Source organism: Halyomorpha halys, unplaced genomic scaffold (genome assembly GCF_000696795.3).
Source record: "Halyomorpha halys isolate HHAL.00 unplaced genomic scaffold, Hhal_1.1 Scaffold519.1, whole genome shotgun sequence".
NCBI classification, from domain to species: domain Eukaryota; kingdom Metazoa; phylum Arthropoda; class Insecta; order Hemiptera; family Pentatomidae; genus Halyomorpha; species Halyomorpha halys.
In genome coordinates this window covers 600,952-616,382 of record NW_027110043.1, presented here as the reverse complement: position 1 = coordinate 616,382, position 15,431 = coordinate 600,952, and the positions used below count along the sequence as shown (strand labels likewise).

The 15,431-nt window shown below is 32.3% G+C and overlaps 2 protein-coding genes and 1 long non-coding RNA gene across 12 annotated transcripts in view; 2 read left to right on the top strand and 1 right to left on the bottom strand.

The window, feature by feature from the left end:
* The window catches only part of LOC106683830 (2-oxoglutarate dehydrogenase complex component E1), a 31,903-nt gene extending 26,398 nt beyond the window's left edge, over nt 1–5,505 (top strand). Inside the window, exons 13-18 of the mRNA XM_014425548.2 lie at nt 95–271; nt 351–464; nt 1,520–1,871; nt 2,860–3,007; nt 3,882–4,036; nt 5,065–5,505. Of these exons, the coding sequence (XP_014281034.1) occupies nt 95–271; nt 351–464; nt 1,520–1,871; nt 2,860–3,007; nt 3,882–4,036; nt 5,065–5,164 (1,046 nt within the window). The 3' untranslated portion in view covers nt 5,165–5,505. The remainder of the gene's footprint in view (nt 1–94; nt 272–350; nt 465–1,519; nt 1,872–2,859; nt 3,008–3,881; nt 4,037–5,064) is intronic.
* On the bottom strand, nt 97–9,457 carry LOC106683831 (uncharacterized). Its single transcript, XR_001343598.2, has 3 exons — nt 9,113–9,457; nt 8,916–9,029; nt 97–236 (listed from the first exon to the last, which is right to left on the bottom strand). It is a non-coding gene; the product is annotated as an uncharacterized lncRNA (long non-coding RNA).
* A 2,260-nt stretch (nt 9,458–11,717) lies between these two features.
* The window catches only part of LOC106683829 (2-oxoglutarate dehydrogenase complex component E1), an 85,010-nt gene continuing 81,296 nt past the window's right edge, over nt 11,718–15,431 (top strand). For 5 of the 10 annotated variants that reach the window (XR_010843648.1, XM_014425545.3, XM_067048153.1 and 2 more), the window contains exon 1: nt 13,747–13,909. The gene's annotated coding sequence lies outside the window, so the exon portion shown is untranslated. Of the gene's footprint in view, nt 11,736–13,746; nt 13,910–15,431 lie in introns of those variants that run through there. The other 5 variants (XM_014425547.3, XM_014425544.3, XM_014425543.3 and 2 more) reach the window with 3 other exon arrangements.

Here is a 15,431-nt window from a genome sequence, read left to right as displayed (position 1 = left end):
GGTTTTAAATTTCCATTTATTAATCTCAAAAACTTCTGCTTCATTAAAAGACATTTTATGATTATCATATTATATTGTATTTTTTTTTTCATAGGAATCCATGTTCGGCTCTCTGGCCAGGACGTTGAAAGAGGGACTTTCTCTCAACGCCATCATGTACTTCATCATCAAAATCTGGATAAAGCTACTTATCGGCCCCTTAGCCATCTTTACCCTGACCAGGCACAGTACTCAATCTGTAACAGTTCTTTGTCAGAATATGCAGTATTAGGTAATTTTCTATTAAATGTATGTTAACCATAACAGAACCTTTATTTCTAAAATGTATTATAATATTTTTTTATTTACAGGCTTTGAGGTTGGATTTTCTATGACAAACCCTAATGCATTGGTTGTTTGGGAAGCTCAGTATGGTGACTTCAACAACGTTGCTCAATGTATTATTGATCAATTCATTTCTGCAGGTAATTGAACAGAAATTGATCTTTTTTAGGCACTAGATCTATTGCAATAATTCTATAATTAGATGTCAATTCACATATAAGGCTTTGCTCAAAATATTTAACTACTGTTTCACTCAATTCAGTGTCTTGGGTGCAGTAGATGGTAGGAACATACGGTTTATTTACCAGTAGTTAAACAGGGAAGTGAGGTGGTCAGCATTAAAGTTCAGGTGCCACTTTATAGAGGCTATTGGGACTTCAGAAGGGTTTCCTGACCCCCGAGTGGATAAACAATTGATATAAAAGATAGTATATTTTCTATTGTAGCTGGAGTCAAATCTAGGCAAGGGAGTTCTGTGTCTCACACGCCACTCAACAACCCACTCTTCCCCATAAATATTTAAAAAGAATAATAAAGGGAAATCTATATTCGATCATTTTTTGCTTACTAAACTAATATATCCGAAGGTAATTAAAGAAGTAGACACACACTTAATTTGTACATTTTAGGATCACATAGTCAAAAAGTTATTTTTATAAAAAATGTCAAGATGGTCACTCTCTCTACTTTCCTAAACTAAAGAACCTATTTTGATAAAACTTTTATGATACATTTCTGATGAAAGTTCTATGGTACTGTAGACCTAGTTTTGGGGAAATTGAAAAAACTGTTGAACTATCAATTTTCCATGAAGTATATTTATAAAATAAAAACAATGCACTTTTCCTTAAATATTAAACACTACTGAAAATGTTAAACATGTATTTTTTAATCAATCTAAGTGTCCTAGAAAAATTCTCCAATTAGATGGCATTCTGCTCTATAAATATGGGCAATAATGGAAAAATTTGGTTGATTTGAAAAATTGGTATATGCCAAAAACATGTAATGACTACTGTTTATAGATCAAATAGGGTACAATAATAAAGATAATTCATAAAACACAATTCAATGGAGAATGGCCCTTTTAACATAGTGATTCAGCTATAATCTATTATTTTTACTAAATAAGGAATTGTTAAAAGAAAGATTCTATTTCACTATATAAATAATAATAGTTATTACTACTTTTTAGGCCAGGCTAAATGGGTAAGACAATCAGGATTGGTGGTACTGTTGCCCCACGGTCTAGAAGGCATGGGCCCAGAGCACTCATCAGCTCGTCCAGAACGCTTCCTCCTAATGTGTGCTGTTGACCCAGACTACTTTCCCCCTGAATCTGAAGAATGTGTGATTCGACAACTGCATGACTGCAATTGGATTATTGCCAACTGTTCAACACCTGCTAATTATTTTCATATTCTCAGGAGGCAAACAGCACTTCCATTCCGTAAGCCTCTTATTCTGTTTGGACCAAAATCACTTATTAGACACCCAGAAGCCAAGTCATCATTGGATATGATGACTGAAAACAGTGAATTTCTTAGGTAAGTTACTTTTTAAATTGACATTTTTATTTTTATTAATACCTTTTCAACTAAAAAATTATATAGTTATAAAATATCATCTAATTCAGTCAAAACATGAATTGGTTTAACTGTTATGCAATGTTAAATATATTTTTGAAAGCCCATCATTGGTATTCCACTCATTGGATACAGTAGAGATAAAATTGTGGTAAAAAGAAACAGATTATCATTTTTTTTTTATTCTTCGTCAATAGAAAGAAGTAATTTATATTATTTTCCCTCTTAAGAACTTAAATATTTGTATTGTTGGTAAATGCATCTGGACAGTCATCTGAATGATTTGTTTAGTAATAATTTCTGTTAATGATTTTACTAACTTTACCACATATGTTCTTATTGTTTCCAAACAATACTCAGCATTCTAAGGATAATAAGGTTACAATATTTGAAAATATTTCACCTGAAAATATTGTATAAAGGCAGTAACACATAATATAATAATAATATAATATATAATATATATTTATTGCAATATTATTATTAAACAGGTTTTTATGACTGTCATAGAACAAGATGATATCAGATGATGGTCAGGTACATAAAATAACCTTTGCAATATATATATTATTTTATATTAGTGGTTGAAAATTATAAGTATATATAATTATAAGAAAATTATATTAACTTTTGGTCCAGTTATTATTTAAATTTATTTTTATATTTCATACAAAACACATCATAGAAAATTATTTTATCAAGAAATTCAAGAGAGAGACAAATGCACAAGGTGCATTTAAAATAACAAAAAAAAAAAAATTACGTTTATCATTCCTCAAATCCTTGAGAAGCTTTTATAGGACATCTAAGGTCATATATAACCCTCCCCAATGTTTAATTTTTATACAAAATTTTCTTGTCCTATTTTATTCAACAGTTATGTTAGTGTTTTCATTGTGATATATGTTTGCACACATTTCTATTTTATTTATTTATTATTATTTTTTAGGATAATCCCTGATGAAGGCCCTGCTGCTCAGAATCCATCTTCTGTGAAAAGAATTGTATTCTGCACTGGAAAAGTATATTATGATCTTAAAAAGTCCAGAAGCGAGCGTAAATTAGAAAAAGATATTGCTGTTGTACGTGTGGAACAAGTAAGAATTTGAAAGTAAATTTTATTTTCATTAAAAAATAAATCGCTTCCATTGTTATAGCTAAAAGGCATCTTGTGTTTTAAATTGAAGTAGTTGTTTCTAGTATACACAGGGGCTGTTCTTCCAGGAAGCATCAAACCCTGTCCAAAAGTTATCATCACTTCCCATAAATAATTTTTTTATCAAAAGAAAGATCCTAATAACTAGCATACCTTATCAACATTCGATACCAATAATGTTTATTCAATATTTTGATCGATTTAAATTATATATAAGAACATAATTAAATCAATTTAAGACTATATGAACATTAAACACTGCAAATTCAACTTAGAAAATCTGAAAAATTAAAAAAAAAATTCATTTCGGCAGGTCCATAACTAACCTTGTTAAATAAATAAATATTTGACAAATTTTCTTCAATTATGATGAAGTAAAATAATTTTCAACCAACATCAAAACCGAATTAAGTTTTCATTAAGATTAATATTATGCTATATTTTTTTTTAACCACAAATATTTTAGCATTGAATATGTACGATAATTATTTTTACCTTTCTATCTGAATGATCTGATGAATGAATTACCAAAAAAAACATCAATTTCATTTGTTTCCTTAAGTACCATAGCACTGTGATGTTTTCTTAATTATTTTTTATTTCATTAAATTGATGTATTCTTATAAAACTAACAGTTAAAATTTAAAAGGGATAATCAGAATGTAATTTTTGAGTTTGTGAGCATCTTATTGTTGAGAATCTAATCAGGACTTTTTTTTAACAGAAAATTGACACTTTATAAGAAAATTTTGTCCCACATCATAACATTTTCAACTACTTTACATTGATTAAAAAATAAAATTCTAACTTTACAGATTTCACCTTTCCCATATGACTTGGTAAAGAAAGAGTGTAACAAGTACCCAAATGCTGAGCTAGTCTGGGCACAAGAAGAGCATAAGAACCAAGGAGCTTGGTTTTATGTTGCTCCAAGATTTGCTACAGCTCTCAATAGAACCAGGCCTGTTCGGTAAGTTGATTAATTCATCGTTTCATATATATTTATTTTCCATCCACCCTGGCTTCTGGACTATAAGGGTGTTATGCATGGCACGGTAATAACACAGTACTACTAGTTACACAATGTACAATTTTTATGTAAGGTGTGCGCATAGATTGCTCACCTAAATTCTTATAAAACTCTCTATAACTTAGTGACTTCCACCTTATGTTGGTCTTCCTAGCACTAGCATCTTTCAGACTCAGCAGCATATTCTTGACATGTCTTCATACTTCTTGCTGAGTATCAGCAATTCCTCTGCTGCTTGTCAAAGCCATATTACCATGGAAGGCTTCCACAATAATAAAACAGGTAGTAAACTGGTCATCATGAGGTTCTCCAGTATCTTGCTCCTCACTGGGAGTAGACATATAGGTCTGTATGAGTTAAGGTGTACCTTATCCCCTTTCTTATTGAGGAGTTTGAAATTGGTAATCTTTCACATTCTTGGACTATCCTGTATCCAGATAGTTATTGATAATTCCCAAAAGACTTATCAATGTATGGGATACTATTCTTTAGGGTAACGTTATCTATAGCACCATGTCTCGGAGAATGATTGGTTTTCTGCCTATCATAGCAATAAGAAGATCATGAATGTCCCCCAAAATGTGGGGGTCAAATTTTATTTTGTGATGGTCCCACGAAATGAAAATTATACCCTTCCCCCTTGGTTAGAATTGGTTGGTAACTTGTAGATATCCTTCCCTCCAAATGAGCTGGTCGGTGGCTAAGTGGGCTATTTCAATAACAGGCTTAGTGCAAAAAAACAAACAAAAGAATAACCACTGATATCGACTCTAAATGCAAGTTAGATTCCATTGTCAACAACATAAACAAATGGTATAATACTAAATCTCTGACATCACTGAGTACATGTTGCCAATTACATTGTGTCTTCATCATTATTATGGCTCATAACATATTTTGCAGTATTATTTTGTAGCATAAGTTTGACCATAAGACAGTCCTCTAAATTTTATTTTTCATTTTTCCAGTTATGCTGGAAGGGAAACTTCACCATCACCTGCTACAGGCAACAAGTTAAAACATATCAGAGAGCTGAACCAACTCCTCGACGAAGCACTTCATCTTTGAAAATTATCATTAAATCTTTGATTAACTTATCAAAGATTTAAGTGTTGTGTAAATACAAGTGTAATGCATTTTTCATAATAACAAAGGAAAAACCATAGAAATCCAAAATTTTTCTGTTTTACCACCTTCTTTTCATTAAAATGGGACATGAAAAATTTGGTTACTACTATTTTATCTCTTACATCATGTACCGAAATATTTTTTGAATCATGAATCATTGTCAATTTGTTGTGAAAAATTGTTTATATTTTTCTATGTTCTTAATTTTTTATATTTTTAGGGTAAATTTTGTATCGATTGTCTAAATAATAAAATGATGTTGTTATAATATTTTTACAGTATTCAAATGACTTTTCTCATCTAATTCTTGTAGTCTCTCTAAAACTTGAATATTTTTCGTTTTATAATTAACCATTTTGTTGCTTGGATTTAAGCCCCATTGAATTTACTTCTGTTTAAAATTTGAAAAATCAAAAGTTCGCTACTAAAGTTGTCATGGGTGAAAGGGAAATTCCTTGATCTGATCAACTCCTCTTCTCTTCAGATTCTCAATGAGGTTGTCTTTCCAAATTCTCTTTGGTCTTCCATGAGACCTTACTCCTTGGTGTTCCCATAGTACAATTTTCGGGCCTTTCTCTCCTCGTTCATTCTGATTATGTGGCCCAGCCATCTAATTCTTTGTACTATTACAAATTGGGAAACAATTTTTATTTTCTTTATATAACAATATATATTTTCTGTGTCAAAATGATAAGAAAATAATCATAAATAAAAATAAGTTCCGTCCACTAATTTTGAAATGTATATTTTTGATTACGGGGAATTAAATTAGGTTACTACATGATATCAGAAAGAGCAGAGGAGTATTGTGGGTTTCAGCCGCCTGGGGCAGAAGGAAATTATGTTGCCCCCTCATTTAGTTATTACAATTTAAAAGACTAAAATTTACAGTAAATCTTAAGTACAATCATATTTATGATTTATTGTACAAATTGAGAACAAAAAAGCCATGAAATAAAATTGTTCAAATTTTTAACAGATATTATTTCAATGTATTGTTAAATTTTGCCGCTCCCTAAAAATGCCGCCCCCTAGCCACCACTACGCTACGCCGCAAAACCAGCGAAAGGTGGGCAAGCTCCCCTCTGGGGGTACACCAATGCAATGAGACGTAATTTTTTATTATGGTGACTTTAAGGCTTCAAGAATTTAACTAATTAAAAACATAAAACTTTGATTAAAATAAGTCATATTTACTGCTTGGTCTCCCAGACTACTATGACTCAATAAACACCAGAGGACCAGAGATTTTGCTTGATAGCCTGGAATTTCCTTAACCCTGCATCGGGCGCGGCTGATCTGACAGGCGTAGGATTCGGATCCTGTCTCTTCCAAAAAGGCGCCAAGTGTGACCCCTACCTCCCAGTAGTTTCCTAACTTTGTGGGGTGGTTCCAACCCGCCAAGTCAGTTCATCTCATGCCATCAAGAAAGTGTGTCACAGGTGTTTTGATCTGACACCTCACCGCGCCCGATTACGTTACAAACCTAAGGTCAATATTTTTCACTTTAGATAGTAAATTCAAGCACTTCTCTGTTCTTCGATACTTGTGTTATTTTCGTCAGGTACCATTACCGTTTATGAATGGGGGATCATGTGACTGTCAGGCTCACCGCGCCTTTCTGGTTCATCGCCCCTCTTTCCAAGATTTTTTTATGAATTCTTAAATCGTTATTTCAGTATTTCTTTGATAGAGATATTCTAAATGGAGACCACAATATTCCGGCCTTTTTGGTTTCAACGACAAAAAAGTGTTGGCAACCTAAGACACATGCAAGAATAATTGTGTACTCCTGGTTTCTTCTGTACTCTGAACCAAAGCCATTGATAAAAGTACTGGAGAAAAAAAACCCTGAGGTCATAACGTAATTAAAACATTTTTGTACGTAATTAAATTATAAGAAATGTTTTAAATTTTTTTAATATTTTTCCTTAATAGTCTATATCCTAAAGATGATCGGTAATTTTTGGTTTAGTTAAATAAGGCGATTTAGGGACTTTTTATGTATGAATTTTTATGTATCGTGTGCCTGTCAGGCTCTCCACGCCCAGATTTTGAGAATCTTTGACCGCGCCCTACAAAGGGTAAAAAAAAAAAAGGTAACATGTTTTTTTGGGAGACTGTTAAAAATATTTTATTAATTGTCTTCCCTGATATTTGAGGGTCAGCGCAAAGATTTTAACAGGCAAAGGCACACTCAAAAAAGCCATTTCTCTGGAACATTTTGGGAAAGCAATGGAAGATGGGAACGAACCTCTTTTTTTTTCCCTCGATGGTGGTATTGGTGGAAAAGTGTAATCAGCTGTAAAATTTTCCCGATATCTCGTTTCCGGCAATAATTCTTGTGATAAATATTATATTATATATTAGCACGTCTCTTGAATTGCGAACTTTTCTTCTGTTTGTCGTGTAGCTGCTGCTTGGGAATTATTTTTCCAATCTTCCAGAGGGTATTTCTGAAGGATTGTAGTCCAAAAATAATCACTTATAAATGTACCAGCCTATATCGACCAATATCTTCAACTAACCTTGGACAGTTTGGAAAATACTGGTTTGGATGAAGGAACATAGGAGGTTAGAAGAAGGGGGCAGGCTTGTTTCAGTTTGGAGAACCGTCACGTCTTAAAATGTTTATATCACTCGCATTTCTATAATTGCATAGTTTGGAGCTAATAAGAGAGCTCAATAGAATAGTCCCAAATGATTCAACAATCAAACTCATTTCCACGAGATTCATCTCATCACTAATTGTAGCTCGGTACAAAACTACAATAAATAATTATTAAACCAATAAACTTCAAAAGATAAAATTAAATAGAGCATTTCATAATTCATCATAAATATTTTCTTTTTAAATTAAACAATTTATTTTCTTAATGAGCGCTCTCGGACATCGTGCGCCACCAGGCCCAAGCTTCGTGGGTCTATTAGATAATTATAGTTCTGGATTCAAGGGGGTGGAATAATGCAAATTAAATATATACATTCATGCATACAGTAGTTATACTGTTCCTACAATAACCATGCTAGCTGAGTGGAAAATGCTGTAATGTATTATAACTATTTGGACTTACAGAGTCTAGCTTTGGGTCGATCCTCTAAACCTACGAATTCCTCTCGTAGTCAATCCTTACAATCCAAAATCCTTCGTAAAATCCTCAATTCTCCTTACTTTGTCACAAATAAAATCATTTATAAAGACCTTAATGATCCAGATATTATTCCGAACCAGATATTATTCCTTCCAATATAAACTCCCTAACCACCCAAAGCTACAAGTTTCTAACCTTGCTTCCTCATCCATTCTTGACAATCCTTCAAGGACCCTGAAAAGAAGATGGCCTCGAGATCTTCTAAGGTAAAAACGTTATTAGAGTGCTACCAATGGGTAGTTTCTCTACACGCCTGTCTCACTCCATTATAAACTTACAGCAAATTTACTAAATGGATTATTATGTACAGTCGTAAATCTCAATAAAGTTTGGTGAGGTATCCTTGCTGTTTTTAACCAGTGCCAATTAACAATGACTTCTATAATCATTAGCATTCATCATTCCTTTAATTATCAACCAATTTTATAGGTGATCTCTACTTACTTCTTCTAGATAAAAGCATAGAAAAACAATTCATAAGTTAACTCAAGGGTTAAAGGGATTCACAGAAAGATTCAACAACTGGTTTAATAACTTACCTCCACTTCGCCATATTACCATTTCATCGACGAGGCCAACATACCAGTCAATGAAAAGCCTCCCATTATCGTCCATAAAACGCCATTTTTCAGTATAGACCGATATCATCAGCACTAATTAGATAATAAGGCATTTAGTTTTTGATATATTTTACTAAAAACATTTTGCAATTATCTTTGTCTTAATGATGGCTCACCTTCTTCGGTGTCATAAAAGAAACAATACTGTTAGGGGCAATTTTAACACAATGTTTATAAAAACTAAAGGAATAGCCCTAATAGGATCGTGGGTGGACAAAGTTACTTGACGAATCTCCAATTGCTTACATACAAAGGATTGTGTACAAGAGCCACTATAACAAATTGGATTTTGGATTCAAAAAAAGTGATTTGAGCTCTATTTTGCGTCACATTCTGGTCTTGATAGTTCCAGAAAGCTAGATGAAAAATTGGAAATTTTCGAAGATTGTTCAGTCGCTCGAAATTTTAGTCCAGAAAACGAAACTTTTTTTAAGAATCAGCCATATGACACAATATTAGTAATATGTTAACAATCGCTTTATAATTTGAACGTATTCTAGTACTTAATCGAATTTGGAAACAGGTTTAAAACAGGTATATTAATTTATATATGTAATAAAATAGCGCCTAGAGACTCTTAAAATAGCAAGTCTTTTAACATACATTAAATTACGAAAATCAAATAAAAGAAATTCAGATGAAAATCAATTTTAAATTGATGAGTTCAGCTACTATGTTATGACTATTTATTTGCTGCTACATCTCCTAAGATTATTTTTAAAACATAAATATAGAAGAACAAATTTAATTGAGAACAACCTTCACTATGAAAACAATATTGTCAACTTTGTTATAAAGTAAGGTTGCAAAATACGTCTTTCCTATTATATAATCATATATATATTACATTTCGCCCTTCCCTTTTATTGTAACATATAACTGAGTTTAATAGGAAACAAAGTCGTTTAAATAGTATGACTTCAATACGATTATTCTCGGCTAGCCGGTCTCTGGTCCGTCCCGTGAATTTTCCAAATTGGATGTCGGTTTATCCTCTTGACTTTTAAGCAGCTTTATCCTTTTCAGCAAGTAACAGGCAATTCTTTCAAATTAGGAGTCGGAGCATCCTTTTGATTTTCAATACTTTTTCATTTTTGAGCAGGTATCTTCTTCATGATCTTATATATATCTTCTGAGATGATTCTTCTTCAGATTGTCCTCTGAGGTCAATCTTTCATCTCCTCCTCAGAAATTTCCTCATTGTTACTCAGTTCTTTTCTATTATCACCAGGAGGTGCAAGGTGCTTTAAAGATACCGTGAACTCCTGTTAGTTACTGTGCTTTATAAAGGCAAATTGGGGACTCTCTTCAATTAGTTCAACTTCTTCCACTAAGTCATCGTATTAACTAACTCGCACTGGCTTGGATAGCAAAACAGGCCCTGGATTAAGTAACCAAGAAGGTTGGGGGTCCCCATTGATATTTCTGCGTGGATATTTAACAAATCTTTCATGCGTTATACAGTTCGTCGATGTACGCAAGCGAGATCTTATTGTATAAAGTGATTCCATTAGTACTTCTTACCATTTTCTTGTTTCCAGTTTTCTTGATTTAAGGGCTAGTAAAATCGTCCTCCAAAGCGTTCCATTGAATTTCTCTACCTGAGAATTGCCCAGTGGACTATATGGTGTACAAATAGCTATCTCTCAGGAATACAAGAATGTCGTAAGTTCCCGTGAAATAAAAGATGATCTGTCAGAATGTATGAATGCAGGGAATCCGAAAACTGAAAATAATTCAGAAAACTGAAAATTCATTTGATATAATTGTATCTATTACTCTTTAGAAGCATGTGACACTGTTTTTTAACCCAAAAAAGGACTGTATTGAAGAGGTATAAACGACCACAAGCTTCAAAGACAGAATATGGTTTCTCTTCATCTAAAAGAGGTAATTGGTGATACGCACTACGTAAATCTATTGTACTGAATATTCTGTTCATTGCCACTATTCTGACTAGCTCATCGATACATGGAAGAGGATAAGCGACTCATCCTGTAAGTTTTATTATTGTCTGTGAATAATCGGTGAGAAGGGGTTGTTTTTTTAAATTGATTTTCTACGACAAACACTAGGGCTCTCCAGGGCGACGGACTTTCTTCAATGATCCTTTCTGTAATCATTCTGGTGATTTCATTCTTTAACTGTAAATCCATTATTATGGTTAAGTATTTATCAAATAAAATTGTCATAAAAACAAGATAAAACTTAGCAAGCATTTGGTAAAACACTGGATGGTTATTAATACATTGATTTTAATTAATTTATTACACCAGGTGATCACATGATAGCTTGATCACCTGGTAACTTGATCATAATTAGATAATCATATATATACATATATACAGTCCCATCAGTGTGAAGATCGGATCGGTTCAGGCTTTAAAACACCAGTATTCTGCAAAGTCCATCATCTCTAGCTGGCTGGTGTTCCCGTTTTTTGGCAAAATTATCGTTAAAAATATAAAATTAATTAATATTGAGGTGTATTCATGAATAGAGTAGGTATTAAAATAACTAGGCCGGGCAATTTTTTTTTCATTGTAAAAAAGTATCTTTTGTTTGCGAATGGTGAATGAGATTGTAGGTGGAGATTTAGTAACACCACATCTTCTTCTAAATGTATTTTTTAATATTTAACAATCTTAACTATTATAACCAATAATGATATGTTCTTTTTCAGACAGTGCTGGTTGACTATAATAAATTGGGGAACAGTACAGACAATCTTATGTTAAAGTAAGCTACCAATAAATCTGATATATATTATACTTATTACTCATAGTGCTCAAGTACATTCTACTATAATCGTGCGTTATATAAATGAATGCAATAATCTGTACTTTAATTACATTTACAAAAGGCTAAATGGAAATTTTAGCACCAGGGTCGCCCAAAATTTAACTTCAGCCACATCTTCCTATGCCCTATGAGTTTCGAATTGAACAAAATAGATGAGTGATATGATGACACAGTGGATTGGACACCAAACTTGCCTTCTCGAGTCAGAAGCAGCTCCAATTCGGATTAGGTTTATTACACCTCCTGATATTCAGGAAGTGAGCCGGGAAGGTATATTTACATATATATGCTACCAACTCGGGTTATATGTTTTCACAATAGGATGCCGTCATAGGTCTACGGCGGGCGGCAACTAAAGTACCTAAGGAATCCTCAGCCTTAAGTAAATAGGCATTTATTGAGCCTCGGGATAGATATTCTGGTCCTACCTTTTCGAGCACTTAACTCTGAAGTATAAGGATACGCGGAAGAGATGAACGAATTTTAAACTTTCAAAGAGTTTGAATCCACACTGGTATGTGGTATGGAATATGGAAATTCCTCTGGAGGAAATTATCCTCTCTCGAACGACGGTCAACCAATGGAATGGTTGGAAAGATATACAAGAATGGAGAGGATGAGAAAATCGAGGATAAGGACAGAGGAAAGTATATGGGATTGGACAATTAGAAGGTGCTACAGTACAGAACTTCCGTTAGGATACGGCAGTACATGTTAAAGCTAGAGGAAATTGCAGGATAGAAGGCCAGAGAGGGTACAGTCCTTGAAGAGGAGAGGACATCGCAAGCAGCACACCAACTAGGTAAGTCGATGAGGAGGAATTAAGCCGAGAGGGTTAGAGATACTGGATGGAAAACACTAGTTGATTAGAACTAGGCAATGATAAAGGACAATGACAAGGACAATTAATGATAAAGGACAATCAAACAAATGAACATGTTTGATTATTGTTACCGGAATCGTCAAAATACAAAATCTGTACAAACCATAGGTCTGACTGTCAAGCCGTTCGTTGGAACGAAGATAATATTTGACATTTCGTGACCAACAGTCTAAACACAGGTGTTTAATAATTCGTTATAACGGATCTCAATGTCTTGAACTTTATCTGGAAGTCAGAGTGCAAAATTTCCTCTCTTTAGGTCGTTAAACGAGTACATACCATTACTTGTTTAAGAACTAAATAAAAGTAAATTACTAATCTCAATCAGTTTTAAACTGTAAAGAGAATTCCTTATAAAAACAAACAAATGAAGAAATGGAACAGCTGCTTCTAAAAAAACACAGTTAGATGAAATAATTCATTGAAAACAACGGCATATAACTCTTATCAGTATATGAAAGTGCAAAAAGATTAAACTATAAAATAACTACAAAAAACGAAAAAGTAACTACTTAACGGAAAACGATTAGCTGAGTACGTATTGAAAATGACCGCCATGCTTAGGGAACCGTAAGCCAATGCTTAGTTTTTTTTGTTTTTTTACGATCTCCCTAAAACTGAAAGAAATAATGAATTAGTGAGTGCTTTATTGTGAAAAGAAAGGAAATAAATCGTGTTGTGTATTACATTTTACTACCTTTGGTATTTTAAGGTTACCTGTAATGTTTATTATTATTTATGAAATATCCATTCTGAATGGTACTATTTTTAAATCTGGAGGTGAGGGGCCTCCTGAATGCTTAGGGAGTATCATTTTTCCATTAAAATGGTACAGCAGCCAATGCTTAGGCAGCTCAATTATCTGAAGAGTTTCAAAATGATCATGTGTTAAGGAATAAAATAATTTGAAATTTGTTTAATCTTAATAAATAAATAGTTAATATATTAATTCATCCAAATAACTTTTCAATTCCATTGATAGTATATAAATTTACTTAATAGTAAAAATTCAATTTATATGGCATTGATATTGTTTCGATTTAAAGCCGGGAGATATCTAGGTACCACTAAGATTAGGAAAATCGTTTTAGTCTCTCAGTGCACGGTTCATGCAGTGATGGTGGGGTTGGGTCAGTAGTGAACCTCTTAATTTGCAATTACTCAGAACATATTGTAACAGAAATTTAAAATTGACAAGTTTCCCTCTGGTTGGCATTAAATTATATTAGTAAGTACAATTATCTTTCGCCTATCAATTTTAGAGTTTTCAGTTTTCTCAATAATTTATATCACCTCTTGAGCACTATGATTTTATTTGAGCACATTTAGTTGCAAAGTGTTCATTAGTTAAAAAAAGTGTTATTAGCGTAGTGATAATTTTTTCTTATGTCCTGAAATTTAGTTGTGAGAACTAAATTATTGTGAAGTTAAAATAATTTTAGTTTCTGATTAGTAATATTTTGTCTTTCTATATTATTTTAATTATTTCAGTATTAAAAATAGGTTTGGCACACACAGTATAGTGGTTTAGTTCTAAAGTCTATTTTTAGTCTGGTCATTTGTAGGTCAGTATTTGAAGTTGTTTAGTTTTTGTAATTTTTAAAATTATATTCTTTATAATCTCTAGTGTAAAGGAATTAATGGATCGTGTGAAGTTAGTTGTTTCTATTCCTCTAGTTTAGTTCTAATAGCCCCACAAAATCAGCATCTAAATCTCATTTTTATCATCAAAATCATTACTGCTTGTTTTCCCCCATTTAGGTTTTTACATAGCAGTGTCTGATTAAGTATTATCAAATTCATTGATTTATATCTTTTAACTATAGTTATATTTACATTGATACTATGTATCATATTTATCATAACAAAATTTAGGTTATAAAGACCTCGCTTAAATATATATCATTTGCATGACCTGATATGAATTTTATAAAGTTTTGGATATGGAAAGTGTTCAAAATTTGTAAATCTAAAATTGTGTTAAGTTAAGTATTTCTAATCGTGGCTCTAACTTATTTATTCCTAATAACATGATCATATGTAATTAGTACCAACTGATATACTCAAATCAGTTGGTGCTCTTCCAATTGTAAAGTTACCAGATGTTTATATCTGGAGGAGAATATACTCATTAGTGGGTTACTCAAGCCATCCTTTTATTAAAAATTTAAAAAAGTGTGTGACTGGCCATTTATTTGGGGAGACAAGAAAAAAATAAAGCTTTTACTTTCTTATGTTTTAAAAATAAAAGAAGATATCAAACAAAAAGTATGTGTATTTTTAGGTTATAAGTCAATCCTTAATTTTTATTTTAATATTCATTATTTTATGAATACATTGAGTATCTTCTATGCTATTAAGGGAAAGTTTAAGTGTTTAGTAATAGAAATTAACCTTTACCACTGGTTCAGACCTACAAGAGATAAATTTATTAGAGAATATTATCAAGAGAAAGTTCAATGTTCAAATGACTTGTGAGAAATTTACTTCATTGTCATTCTCTTGTAAATGAATACTTGCTTTAACTTTACACATTAAATTCTAAATAAGTGATAATTGACCAACCTTCGAACAAATTTCTACTCCTGCTGACCCTTGAAGCAGAAGCTGACTACACCTTGATACAATGTTGTGAACTTAAATGTTAAGACTGATTATAAAATAAATAGACAACTGGTGATAAAATAAACCTATTGAAGCCAGTTAATGATAAATTTAGCGATACTATGAATTTGAATTGTACCAATAGA